The following is a 14,267-nucleotide window of genomic DNA, read 5'->3' on the forward strand; positions in this document are numbered from 1 at the left end:
AAGTGGGTTTATATTAGAAGAAGTAAAAAAGGATGATAAGGGCAGATATCTTATGTTAAAAGGTAAAATTGAGGGAAAGGTCTATACTTTGATTAATGTTTATGCCCCAAATGAGAGGCATAGAGAGTTTTTTATAAAGTTGTTTAAAGAAATAGAAGAATTTAAGGAGGGGTATGCTATATTAGCTGGGGATTTTAATATGGTTATGGATAATAAACGGGACAGGTCAAATCCCACTAATGCTGAAAAGAGGAACAATATGACTATATTGAATAAATTAGTAAAAGAAAATGATTATTTAGATTCGTGGCGTTTACTTAACGGGAATAGGCCTGGATTTTCATACTTTTCCCCAGTTCATCATACATACTCCAGGATAGATTATATATTTGTTTCAAAAGATTTTGCAACGAGGATCTGTAAAATGGAAATGGGGGTAATAAAAGTAACTGATCATGCCTTGTTAAGTCTAGAATTTACAGTTAAGAAAGATTATAAAGAGGCATATAGATGGAAGCTGAATACAAAGATATTGAAATATAATAAAATAGTAGATAAAATTCGGAAGGAACTGTCGGAGTCATGGGAAATTAATGAAAAAGGAGGAACAGCTGGGTCAGTCATTTGGGACACCATGAAGGCTGTAGCAAGAGGAATCTGTATTAGAGAAACATGTAGTTTAAAAAGACAACAACGTGCAGAACAGGAAAAGTTAGAGATAGAAATTAAAAACTTGGAGGAAAGATATTGGCGAGTTAAAGATAAATATAAATTAGTGGAAATACAAGCTAAGAAGAAACAATTAGAAAATTTAAATATAGAAGAGATTCAAAAGAATTTAATGTATATGAAAAGGGAATATTTTGAAAACAGTGATAAGAACTCGAGGTTGCTTGCCAAGCTCACACAAAAAGAAAAAGGGAGGAATGGGATAGAAACGTTGAAAGATAGCCGAGGGAATTATTGTCATGCAATGAAAGCTAAAATAAAAAATTTTCAGGAATTCTATCAGGAATTGTATAAGGGTAAAGAAAGTCAACAAGAAAAGGTGGAGGAGTATATTGGAAGGTTTATAAAGAAGGGAATAAAATTAGAATATAAGGAGTTAATGGAGTCAGTAATAACTCAAAGAGAAGTTGAAGAGGTTATTGATAAGTTAAAAGTTGGTAAATCACCGGGAGCAGATGGTTTGGGTCCAGAATATTATAAGGTCTTCAAAGACTGTTTAGTTCCAAAATTAATGGAACTTTATAATAGGATATTATCAGGAGAGAAGATACCTGAATCATGGGAACATTCAGTGATAATTCTGATCCCAAAACCAGATAAAGATTTGACTAATCCCGATTCTTATAGACCTATTTCTTTAATAAATCAGGATGCTAAAATTTTTACATCTATTATGGCCAAACGGCTAAATAAATTTTTGGCAGAATATATAGGAGCAGATCAATGTGGGTTTGTGGTAGGAAGGCATATGCATAATTTAGTGGGTAGAGTTTTAAATGTAATAAATGTAATTAAAAAAGCAAATATTAAGGCAGGTATTATGGCATTAGATATTTTTAAAGCTTTTGATTGTGTGAGCTGGCAGGCACTAAAGAGTATTATAGATAAATTGGGATTTGGAAATAAATTTAAAAATGTAATAGAACAGCTATATTCCCAAAATACGGCGGTAGTGGTGGTAAATGACGGACTTACTGAAAAGATACGACTAGCCAGAGGAACAAGACAAGGATGTCCGCTCTCGCCGGTCCTGTTTGTAATGGTTATGGAAGTTTTGGCGAAGGCACTAAGGGAGGATGAAGAGTTAGAAGGAATTGGAGAGGTAAGGGAAATAAAGTTAAACATGTTTGCGGATGACACTTTATTGACCATTAAGAATCCATTAAGAAAGTTAGAAAGAATTAAATATCAGTTGAGGGAATTTGAGGAAATTACAGGGTTAAAAATAAATTGGTCTAAATCAGAGATGATGTTGTTTAACTATACCAAGAAGGAAGAAAAGGATTGGGAATTTAAGGGAATGGAATTGAAAGTTAAGAATGAGATTAAATATTTGGGAATTAAAATTACAAAAAATTTAGAGAATCTTGAAAAGGAAAATTTAACGAGGTTAAAGAAAGAGGTATTAGAGAAATTGGAGAAATATAAAAGATTAAATTTATCTTGGTTCGGAAGAATAGCCTTAATAAAAATGAAGATATTAGCTAAAATTAATTTTGTATTTAGAATGTTACCTATAAAAATATCAGAAACCGAGATAAAAAGTTGGCAAAATATTATTAATAAATATTGTAATGGAGAAAAGAGAGCAAGAGTGAATAAAAATAATTGGTACCTAAGCCAAAAAAAGGGGGGAATGGGTCTCCCAAACATAAAATTATACTACGTAGCAAATAGATTAAGACATGTTGTAGAAGCAATTATGGGAGTAGGAGATTTATATTGGATGGAAGAAAAAACCATAAATAAGGTAGAGATGAATTTGGAGAATGTTTTTTTTAAAGACGGAGGAAGAAAGTGGGTTGGAAGTATAGATAATCCACTCCTGAGGACTCAATGGGAAATTTGGAGTAAATTTAAAGGGAAGCTGCTTCCGAGCAACTCTCCCTTAACACCGATAATAATGTTAAAGAATTTCCCAGAGGATCTAAAGGGTAGATTATGTAAAATATTAAAAGAGAAAAATAAAATAAGATTAAAGGATTGGGTAAGAGATATTAAAACAAGAGAGGATATGGAAAATTTGTTAAAGGAGAAGAAGCTATCTTGGCTAGAATATGGTCAATTAGAGCAATGGAATAAAAAGTGGATTAAAGATAATAGAATGTGCAGAAAGATGACGAGGTTTGAAGAATTAGTAGTAAGTAAGGAGGAAGGGAAAGGAGGGAGTATAGTTTCAAAAGGATTAATGAGTGAAATATATAAAATATTGTTAGAGAAGGAGTTTAGAGAGAATACAGAGAAAATGGTTTGGGAATCAGATTTGAAGATACAAATAGGGCGACAGAGCTGGGAGGGACTATGGAAACAAAGAGTGTTGAGAAGTTTATCAGTAAGAATAAAGGAGAATTATTTTAAAATCCTATGGAGGTGGTACCTAACCCCGGTTAGATTGAATAAGATAAGTGATCAACATTCAGCAAATTGTTGGAGAGGTTGTGGGGAAAAAGGAACGTATTTACATATGTGGTGGCAATGCAAATATGTACAAAGATTATGGAAGATGGTGTTCTCAGAAATTGAAGAAATAGTGGGAATGAAAATAGAACAAACACCAAAAATAGCATTGCTGTCACTATTTGAAGATATAAAGTGTGGAAAAGGAACTATAGAGCTGATATCGAATTTGTTGGTTGCAGCACGACTGATGGTAGCTAGGAACTGGAAGGTCCAAGGGGAATATACTATTGAGGAATGGTACAAAGAAGTATGGGACATAGCCATTAATGATAAACTGACATGTAATATTAAGTGGAGAAAAGGCGTAACTAAAATAAATGAGTTCGAAGGAATTTGGAAACAGTTCCTAGTGTTTGTGTTTACTAAGGGAAGTGGGAAACCACCAGCAGAAGAAACGATTAGATTTTGGACTCAAGAATGATCCCGAGGTGGGGGGTGCACTTTTATGTTAAGAACGAAGATGTTGTAGTATGATAAGGTATATGTAATAGTTTTTGATATTTGTACTCAACAATCATTCAATATGTATGCAGCAGATATTTGATGTTTTTCTTTTTCTTATTGTGTTTTGTTTCAGTTATATTTTGGTAATGTTTATCTATGTTTATATAGTGTTGAAAATGAATAAAAAAAATTTTTTTTAAAAAAAAAGGAAGTTTCTCGTTATATTTAATCAGAATCTAGGTAGCTGTAACTTATACCCATTATTTTGGGTCCTAATTTCTGTGATCATGGAAAGTAGTTCTTGGCCATCTTCCCTGTGGCATCCTTTTATGTACGTGAACACTGCTAACATGACCCCCCTCAGTCTTCTTTTCTCCAAACTGAACATCCCAAGTTCCTTCAGCCTGTCTTCAAGTCCCTGTATCATCTTTGTTACCCTCCTCTGAACCTGTTCTAACCTGTTGATGTCCTTCTGGAAATATTGTGCCCAGAATCGTACACAATACTCCAGGTGTAGTAGGAAGGTAGCAAAGAGAGCTTCGGCTATGGGATGGTATATAAATGTAATAAATAAATAAAAGGATTAAGATTAGGAGAAGAGAACAGAAGAGAATAAAGGGAGAGAAGGAAAAGAAAAATGGGAAAAGAAAAGTGAAACACACAATTTTCAGCCAAGGAAAGAACCTTAATATCTCTGTCAGATGAACCCAGAGTGAGAATAAAGTTTAGTTCAATTCTCTCCCGCAAAGGTTGGACAGTCCACCAACCAGCCCTCTCCCCTCTATTTGCACCACATTTCTAGTTACAGGCTTGTTAGCCATTAAAATATCTAAATCCTTTTTTCTCTCTCCATGAACTATAAACAAGCTTACTGTATACATGAATTCCTAGTTGGTTGCCAGTATTTTCTTACACAGCCTGGCTTAACAAAAGTTGGCCTGAAGAGAAACAAAAACAGGCAGGCATTGCTTGATTTACTGGGGTGCGCTGTGGATGATTGACTATCTTCACCTGCTGCAGTGCTTTTTAAAAAGGGTTTCACTGAACACCCTCAAGCTATGCCTCTGGCATCTCCACTACTATTAAGACAGTCAACAGCTTCAAGCAGCTAGTATTTTGTAGTAAAATCAGCATTTGCAGTGCTACTGCAGAAATGATAATGCTAGAGAAATTCTGAACTTGCTGTCAGAAGAGTTGACTTTTCCCCACAATCCGTATGTTCCTGTTAGGGTTCCTTTCCCAACTCCACAATGTAAAAGTAACTAATATTCCTGTTTGATATTTGTGTGCAGAGACAAGGCTGAAGGACACATATTTGTTTGCTGCAGGCAACTTTACAAATAAGCCATGTTCATTTTAACATCTGGTCCAACAGTAATGGATGACTGCATGATTTTCATTTGTCCTTGTAATGTGATTGCTTGTAAGATACAGTGAGCACAATCATTGTTGAGCATGTGGAAGTTTCCAACATTTCATTAAAAAGTGTAGAAGTTCACTATCAAAGAACTAATGAGTAGGGGTGGCACTTCGCCCTGGAATTATCTCGTAATCATGAACATCCATGAAGCATTCGATCTTCCAGAGCAGAGAATGGCCACTTCCAAACCCATCAAATAATCTCAGAGAGACGTGCCCAATTGGTGCTTCTAAAGTCTCCGTAATTATTCGACTGTTCGTGTGTGTGTGGTGTGTCTAACTAAAAACTTCCCAATAAGGAACATGGGGTGATGCGGTTCGCAGATGTATTATTGACATCTGTGGCTAACCAATTAGGAATTGCCACAGTGCTGTCCATGACTGTGTTCTATTCTCTTCCAATCACAGTGTTTGGGGGAGGGAATTTTCTCACGGTCCTTGATTTCACATGCTCATTGCTATTTTGGTCTTGAGGCATTCGTTAGGGAGAGAGAGAGAGATTCTTTTATCTTTGCACACACAGTGCAGAGTGAGATGGGGCATTTGTTTGCAAAGTGAGATTTAGAGGAGGAGTGAGAGGGAGGGAGGGAGGGAGGGAGGGATAGAGAGATCTACGAGATCTCGAGACAACTCTGTTTCTTAGCAGAGAGAGGAGAGAGAGAGAGAGGGACCTGTTTCAGCTGTTCCACCCCCAGCGTGTGTGCACGTGCCTGCTGCCTGTTCTGTTAAAGCTTTTTCCTCCAATGTGCTTGTCTGTTCCGCCTTGCAAGGCTGGGTTGCGCTGTTGTTGTTGTTGTTGTTGTTGTTGTTGTTGTTGTTGTTGTTATTATTATTATTATTATTATTATTATTATTATTATTATTTCCCCTTAACAGTTTGACGTGTTATAGCTCTCCTTCCTCAAAGTTAATAAAGCACGCTTTGATAATATTCCATCACGAGGTGTGGGAAACACTGACTGCTGCTGCTGTGCTGGTTCTGGCCATGGGGGGGAGAGGGAGTGCAGGCCTGCTTGGTTGGTTGCACCTTTCTGCTTGGGCTCACAGAAGTCAGCCACAGTGTGAAAGTGCTGCTGGGCCAGTATCGTCAGTGAGTAAGCTTCTACACCTGAGTCAGGTAGGCTGTTTATTTCTCAGTTAAACTATCACTCCTATTGGCTGGCTGGGCTTCCAGTGCAGGAGGGGGCGGTCTTTGTCCTCCTCCTCCTCCTCCCATGTAGTCTCCTATGGGGAAGCTGTTGTTGTTGCCTTGACTCGACTCCCTCCAATGTGCCCGACTGACAGTGGGAGAGGGGTGCCTCCTCCTCGTCCTGCAAGCCTCCTGCCCTCTCTGAGGTTAGGCAAGCTGTGTGCTGCTGTTGTGGCATTTATTAATATATTTACTTAAATATTATTGCACTAAGCACATTCCCGCTGTTTCGTTTCCCTCTCCCCCACGAGAAGTGCCTGAGAGAGGACATTTGAGTTCAGACTTTTAAAAATTCCCTATAAATCACTCAAATTCCCTATAATTTATTTATTTATTTATTTATTTGTTACATTTATATACCACCCCATAGCCGAAGTGATTTCTGTAAACTCTGGGCAGTTTACATAAATCACTGCTCTACAGTTGGCATGTCTAAAGCCCTCTTTAAAAGCTGTCATGGTGCCATTTTTCATGTGTTTATCTTTAAAACTGAGGGAGCTGTAAGCATTTTTGTTAATACCGGTTACCCAAAAATGGAATGGTTCTTCAACAGGTAATTCAATGAGTGAGAGAAAGGGACCTGCTCTGGAAATCAAGGCAGAAAAAACTTCTACGGAGCTCTGCATCAAATTTCGAGGTGGAGAAGATCCCCTTTGCACACCTCTACTAATGAGGTTGTCTCCTATTGTACAAGGGACAGAATATCTCTGGTGATCCTAATGGGAAGGATAGAAGAGATCCAGAGAAGTGATAGCCAAACTGTTGAAGTGCAGCAGGCAGATGGCGTCATTTTCTTCATTTGGTTTCTTGGTGCTGTCAATTCTCTTAGTTCCCAAAGTGCATTGTGTTGTGATGAGGGACATGGGGAATGCAATGGAAATGGTTGGTTCTCCCATGGTGTACTGACTGTTGACAGGGTAGATATTCCTCCTTGATTTTGTTTGCCTCTCTGTCTCTCTCTCTCTGTCTCTGTCTCTCTCTCTCTCCCTCCCTCTGTCAAGCTGTATAAACTGAAGACATCTTTCTGATAACCCATGTGCAAATTCTTTTTTTAGGATCAATTCTTCCAGTGTCTTTGCCACCATTTTTACTAAGTCCATGCAGAGTTTCAACTATTCCTCCTCACAATGAACTTGTAATGTAAATTCTGGTGCCACACGGAGAAACCAGTATACTTTGGGAGTATGTCTCTTTGTTTGTTCATTTGTTTGTCTTCATGTTTGCAGCTTTTTAAGCAATTACACTGAGTGCACGGGAACTGATCCATGCTGATTACAGTATGTGCAGTGGCTCAAAATGTAAAAGCTAAAACATGTAATTGTCACAAAGGAAAATAATAATCTAGGTCAAAAGAGCAGATTACCAATATCCAGAGATGCACATCTACCATATCATCGCATATAGACTACCAAAGGTAAAACTACACCAATTGGAAGAACTGCAGCTGTTCTTATTTATTCATTTTCAATGTGCATAACCCATTCTTCTAAATACGTTTTACTCAGGGTAGCAAACAAAACAATAACGAAAACATCAACAGTATTTTAAAATTATAATCATCACAGAGAATAGTAACAGTCAAAAACAGAATAATAAAATCATGCATTAAAAACCTGCTGCAAAAAGAAAGTCTTACATGCTCACCAAAAGGTGAACAGCAAAGGCGCTAGGCAATCTTCTTTGGCAAGATGTTTCATTGTTTTGGTGCCACCATTGAACAGTCCCTATCCGTCATGATCACCGACTGTCCCTCAGATGGTATGGGGAAAACAGAGAAGGGCCTTGCCCCCGTCTTGACGGCCTCGAGTCTGCACCCCAAGGCCCTGGGCTCCTGAATTGGCACTCCTTCCCAGCATCTGCATGGGAAGGAGCGCCAATTTGGAGTAGCCGCTGCCAGAACCGAGGAGAGGGGAGGAACAGGGCAGCCAGCTCTTCTCCCTCTGAGCTTGCTCTGGCTGCCCTGGTCCTATCCCCCCCATTTTTTATTTTTAATCTTTAAATGCGAAGGTTCGCATCTACAAATAAAAAAATAAAAAATGGGGGAGGAACAGGGCAGCCAGAGCAAGCTCAGAGGGAGAAGAGCCGGCTGCCCCATTCCTCCCCCTTCCCCAGTGCTTGTCCCGGCAGTGGCGGCTGACTCCTGGCTGCTCCGTTCCTCTCCTCCCACACCCATTTCTTTAAAATGTATTCATTTATTTTCAGTGTGGAGCCCGGAGCTCCCTGTCTGTCCCCTTCCAACACCGTCTTTAGGCTCTGTGGTTAGCGAAACAGTGGTTCTCTGGGGTTAGCACTAACCACAAGCCATGCTGTTGCACACAACACTTTAAGCCATGGTTAGAGCTGCTAACCATGCTGCAGACAGTCTGAATGTGCTTAGCGAGTGAGAAGGGTTTAGCAAAATGCATCATATAAGACACTTTAAACCTGCTGCTTAACCAAAAGCCTTAACCAGCAGGGCTTAAGGTGTATTCTGGACAGGACTTATGTGAATGCAAGCATTCAGTTATCATAGCAAAATTAAAATTTTCACTGGAAAGACTATAGCTAGCTACATACAGACATTTAGGGAAAAATCAGAAATGGCTTCAGTTGGATTGCCCTTTGCTAAATACTATCCTCACTTCAGTCTCTTTAATGCTATAATATTATTTTAAAGTAATCTTTATGGGGTGTCTCCTTTACAGGTAATGCATTTCAGTGGCAATATAGACTGTACAGATTATGGCTAAAATGTTAAAAAATAATAATCCAATGTCATGTTAATAACTATTTTTTTCTGGCCTAATTTCTATCTTCGGCTATTGGGCGGTATAGAAATGTAATAAATAAATAAATAAATAAATAAAATCTTAAACTTTATTAAGTACAATGTAATTATACTCTAGATATTCTTCATAACTTACCAAGTATCTTTCTGAAGAGACACTGACAAGGATTAGATCATCCCCAACACGTACTTTTTCTCCTTCTGAACGCTGTTTGGAAGCAGGGTGTATAGTCCACCAGCAGGCCTCACCTACATTACCAGAGAGTGTGGGAAATATTGATATAACAATGAAAACACCTTGAAATGTATTGGTTCTGATTTTACATCTACATAAGGGTTTTGATGCAGTTAATTTTGGTTTTAACATACTTGGACGTAAAATGAAAAAGCACTTACATTGCTTTGTAATAATAAGTATTATTTCATTTTAATAACTCTCCAAAAGAGTGAATGGATAAGTTGCTGGCAGTTCATGCCAAAGACTCAATTGCTCTGTCTCGACTCATTTTCATCTGTTACATTAACCAACCACATAATTCCCACCCCCCTCTGATCTAGAATATTGGGTTGGCTTTATAAAAATGCTTAAGATTTGGCAGACTCGGTTTTACACTTGGTAGTATAAAGATAGTGCAAGTGTGATCTCTACATAGATTCATGCTTACCCATTTCTCGTGAGCAAAAGCAAAAGAAAATAGAACTGCCATACTGTGGATGTTAAATAAGGGTGTTAGATTAATAGTGCTAGGAATGTTGCTATTCAAATCAAGATGTGATAGACACACTTTCTCCTATTATGCAAAACAGATGTAATCTTAAAAATATGCATTATTACAAGCTGATCATAATTTGTGTTATGCATTTAGGTTCTCCTTAAAATAGTTTCTGTTGCACTGAAATTTTTGGGATGAATTCATTCTAGAAATGTGAGGAGAATGCTATTTGAATACATATAAAGCAGGTCAGTGTGCTATCACTGTACTAAAGAAAATCAAAAATTGTCTCAATTTTCAGATATAACAGGGATTCCAATTAATAAATAACCTGTATTGAGTGCATGTTCACATTCATTTTTTCTAACAGAAAAAGAACAAGGTTTGTAAAGCAAAAATGAAATGTAAAATATTCTAAACTCTTTAACTACTATTTAATTAGTAGTATAGTAGGGCTAGTTTCTTTAAGGCAAACTATCACAACTTGTTGCCATAAAAACCAATACGCACTTTTTCACAAAGTGCCCTATTTTATATCATGGTTTTGTACTGCTGTTTTATACTTTGAATGGTTTTAATTTTTGTGAACCGCCCAGAGAGCTTCGGCTATTGGGTGATATGGAAATGCAATAAATAAATAAATAAATAAATATATTCACCTGTGGTATTTTCCTGCAAACCCACATCAAATGCCAGTTTGTCCATTGATGTTCGTGAGGTGGAGAGGCAACACAGATACTAAAAATGGAAGAAAGTAGGAAAGAAATGTTCTAGGTTTCTACTTCCCAGTTTTCAATCTGAACATACCGATTCACTATCACTGAACGACATAACAATTTTAAAGAAAAGGTGTAACCCCCTTTTTTTTAATAGTACCAGCTTGTTAAATAATGTAAAACGCAAATGACCAAGCTTAGTATTGTTTGATAAAATACCCATCTTTCTTAACCTCATTTTCCCACATTACAGAAAAAGAGAGAGAGCTCATAATAAGGGAACTGGAACTTGGGTTGTCTAAAGTTGGAAAGTATGGAGACCAAGCAAAGGGAAGTATCCAATGCAGCCTGTGAGCCTAACAGGAAGTTAGCACTTCCTAGAGCAAACCTGGGGCATATCTACACCAGGAGAGGGAAGGGGGAGAATCTCGCAATATGCTGATTGCGAGATCCTCCCCTGGGTTCACACATGGCGTGCAGCATCCAGGGAGGAAGCAGGATGTCACACCCACCATTTTTTTTTAAAAAAAATAATATTTTTTTTTTAAAATTAAATTTAGGGTTAGGGTTTTTCAGTGGTTCTCTGGGGTTAGCACTAACCACAAGCCATGCTGTTGCACACAACACTTTAAGCCATGGTTAGAGCTGCTAACCATGCTGCAGACAGTCTGAATGTGCTTAGTGCCTGGCTTCTTCCCTCTGATGACCCTGCTACTCGTAGAGAATTGGGAAGAATCCGGGATGAGCAGCCACACCACCTGCAGTCCTCAGGATCGTCCCAGGATCGCAGGAAGAGATGCGAAAAAAGTGTATGGCAATATCCTGGGGAAATGGAGGGATCCTCCTTCCCTGCTCCCAGGATCCCCTGTGCGTCATATGGATGCATAGGGACAATCCCGGGACGATCTCCGGGATATCGCCTGGTGTAGACATGTCCCTGGAAATTCACTGAAAGTCTTATTTCCAGAAGAGGACAGGTCAGCATAGCTTTGTTCTGCATGTTCTGTTGATCTGTTCCATTCTGGAAATGAGCATTGTGACTCGTTTCTTTTTTTCTATAGGAAATGCTAGCTTCCTGTTGTGCTGGCAGTGGGTCCTACTGGTTCATGGGCAGTGTTGGATATTGCTCAAGAAATTACAAATGGAGATCTCATCTATCCCACCCCAAATCTTTAGAACTGAGTAGAGACTAGACATACAGTGATGGTATTCAAACTAATAAGTATGCACTTTGGAGGCAATCTATTCAATGTAATATGGACACACAAAAAGTTGGTAACCTGCTTTTTATATGCTATCAAATGAATTGAACGAAACATTGACGAACTCTAAATGAATCTGTAATCAACAGGCTGTGTAGTAGTGAAAAACACCTCACAGCAGCTATCCAATGTGCCACCTGCATGAAAGTTTCAGTAAGGTAGGTGTACTACCTCCAGTATCAAAGGGAGCATGCTGGGGAACACAAGTGGAAGGATGCTTTTGCCCCATTTCTGGGTTTCCCACAGGCAGATGGATCACCAGCGTGGGTTGTAGCCTTCTAGTCTTGATAGACCAAAAGAAAAAAACAGCAACACTACCACCACCCTATATAAATTCATACATACCATGCCACTGTAAGAATGCCGGAGTAATATTGCATGTCCATAGAGGAGTGTTCGATGACCACCACCTTGAGCTGTCTGTGTGAATTAAGAGGAACTTATTAGAAATTTTACATAGAATTGTTTTTATATATTTTTTTAAAAAAAATTGGATCAGTCCACAACCTTCTCGTGAGGAGTCAAAACTGAAGTCGTGTATATATATATATATATATATATATATATATATATATATATATATATCTTAAAATACTGACTTGTAAAATAAGTTGAATTTATAAAGCTCCCAATAGGGGGTTTCCTAGATTTAGCTTCAAGGTACTACAAAATATGAATCATTTTCCCAACGCAGGTAACTATTTGCCAGTGTTGTCTCAGCTAACTTAATAATGGCAATAATGGATTAGCTTATTCAGATGCTGAATAACTGAAGTACTTTGGCCACATAATGAGAAGACAGGATACCCTGGAGAAGAGGCTGATGCTAGGGAAAGTGGAAGGCAAAAGGAAGAGGGGCCGACCAAGGGCAAGATGGATGGATGATATTCTGGAGGTGACAGACTTGACCTTGGGGGAGCTGGGGGTGGCGACAGCCGACAGAAAGCTCTGGCGTGGGCTGGTCCATGAAGTCATGAAGAGCCGGAAACGACTGAACGAATAAACAACAAACATTCAGATGCAAGTCCAAATGCCAGAAAATAAGATAAAGAAAGAGCAGGCCTAACTGTAAGGCAAAAGTGATCTCTACCACGAATGTCCCCCTCTCCCTGCTAATTATAAGGCAATCTTTCTGCTGAGATACTCTATATACTCTATATACTATGACTTCCAGTATGAGATGAACTTCTCTAAAGTAGCTCATCTTCCATGACCCATACTCCTGCTCTTCCTCATCATTGCTACTACCTACTTGCTTGCCAGGTAGCGAGCCAATGGGTAAGTACACATTGACATCTATTGTTCTACCATCACACAACCACCATTGTCTGGGTGAGAGAAAGAGATTTGCAGCGATGAAGAGAAGCACATCCAGGGGTCTCATCAGAGACCCCTCTGCTGGGCTGTGGGGTGGGCCCTTGTCAGCTGCCCAACCATGCCGATCCATGATGCCCATCGTGGGTGCAATGTGAATGGCCAAGCAATCCTTTGGATTCACCTTGCGGGAAAGCTCTATTTTTCATAAAGTTCTTCAGTTTTCCTCACGTCTGTACTTGGGGTAAAAACTAAGGCACAAGCCCCCTGTTGTTGGCCACATTTAGGAAGGCTCAGGTATTTTTTTTCTTGTTTTGAGGAGTCACTTTTGAACAATATTTTATAATATCCATAATGCAACAGCAAAGGCAATATTCTCTCTCAATAAAATGGCCTATCAAGGACTAGTCCTGAAATTTGCTTAGCAATCTCCAACTTAATTCCAGAATCCACGGCTTACTTATGGGATGTGCCAAACATGAACATACACTCACAAACCCCAAAGCATTTTCATGTAGTCTTTTCAACTGAAGTAAGAGTCAACACAAAGGCTAAGAATTTAAAGCAATAAGCATAAGGACAACCCACCCACCCCGCAAAAAAGTGGATAAACCTATTTTTGCTGTCAACATGGCATTGGATCCAGACTTGATCCTGAACAAACAAAAGAGCTCTTTCTGTTCGCAGAGAAACTGTGATCCATCGGAGGCTTATTTCCCATACTGCTCCAAAGAAACTTTTTAGGAGGCACATGAGTGTGCGATGGCAAGGAGAAATTGGCAAAGAAAAAGTCTCCCTTCCCTCCTTCCTCCATCACAAGCAGAACTCCACTGAGCACAAGCCTGATTCCAACTTATAATATTTTGTAGTAAATAGAATTCAACCCTAAATGATGTCCAGTGCAAAATCTAATATGCATATACAGTCTTTCACTACTGATTATATGTTCAATACGAATGGGCTGACACCTGTAACATATCTTGGGCATTTCCTTTCAAGCTATTAGTTCATGTAAGCAGAATGAGGGCAAGGGAGGCCTTGAATATATTATCTAAATGAGCTGCCTGCATACATTTCATTAATAAGGGGATATTTTATAGCCTCTGTTCAAAAGACTGAACTCATTGATAATCATCGCTGCTATTTATGCCAACATGATGAGAAATGCTCCAGATTTTAAAACTATTGATCTGCTGGGAAATGGCAAGAAAAATATGTAGCTAGAAGCATATTTAAGATGTCAAATTTGATTAA

At 38.6% G+C, this 14,267-nt stretch overlaps 1 protein-coding gene across 5 annotated transcripts in view; it reads right to left on the minus strand.

Moving 5' to 3' along the window:
* RYR2 (ryanodine receptor 2) overlaps nt 1-14,267 on the minus strand; it is a 365,044-nt gene that overhangs the window by 243,579 nt on the left and 107,198 nt on the right. For all 5 annotated transcript variants that reach the window (XM_063124341.1, XM_063124340.1, XM_063124339.1 and 2 more), the window contains exons 6-8: nt 12,045-12,119; nt 10,381-10,459; nt 9,145-9,257 (exon numbers count right to left, since the gene is read on the minus strand). In XM_063124341.1, the coding sequence (XP_062980411.1) occupies nt 9,145-9,257; nt 10,381-10,459; nt 12,045-12,119 (267 nt within the window). The remainder of the gene's footprint in view (nt 1-9,144; nt 9,258-10,380; nt 10,460-12,044; nt 12,120-14,267) is intronic.

This window comes from Elgaria multicarinata, chromosome 4, assembly GCF_023053635.1.
Source record: "Elgaria multicarinata webbii isolate HBS135686 ecotype San Diego chromosome 4, rElgMul1.1.pri, whole genome shotgun sequence".
Lineage (NCBI taxonomy): Eukaryota > Metazoa > Chordata > Lepidosauria > Squamata > Anguidae > Elgaria > Elgaria multicarinata.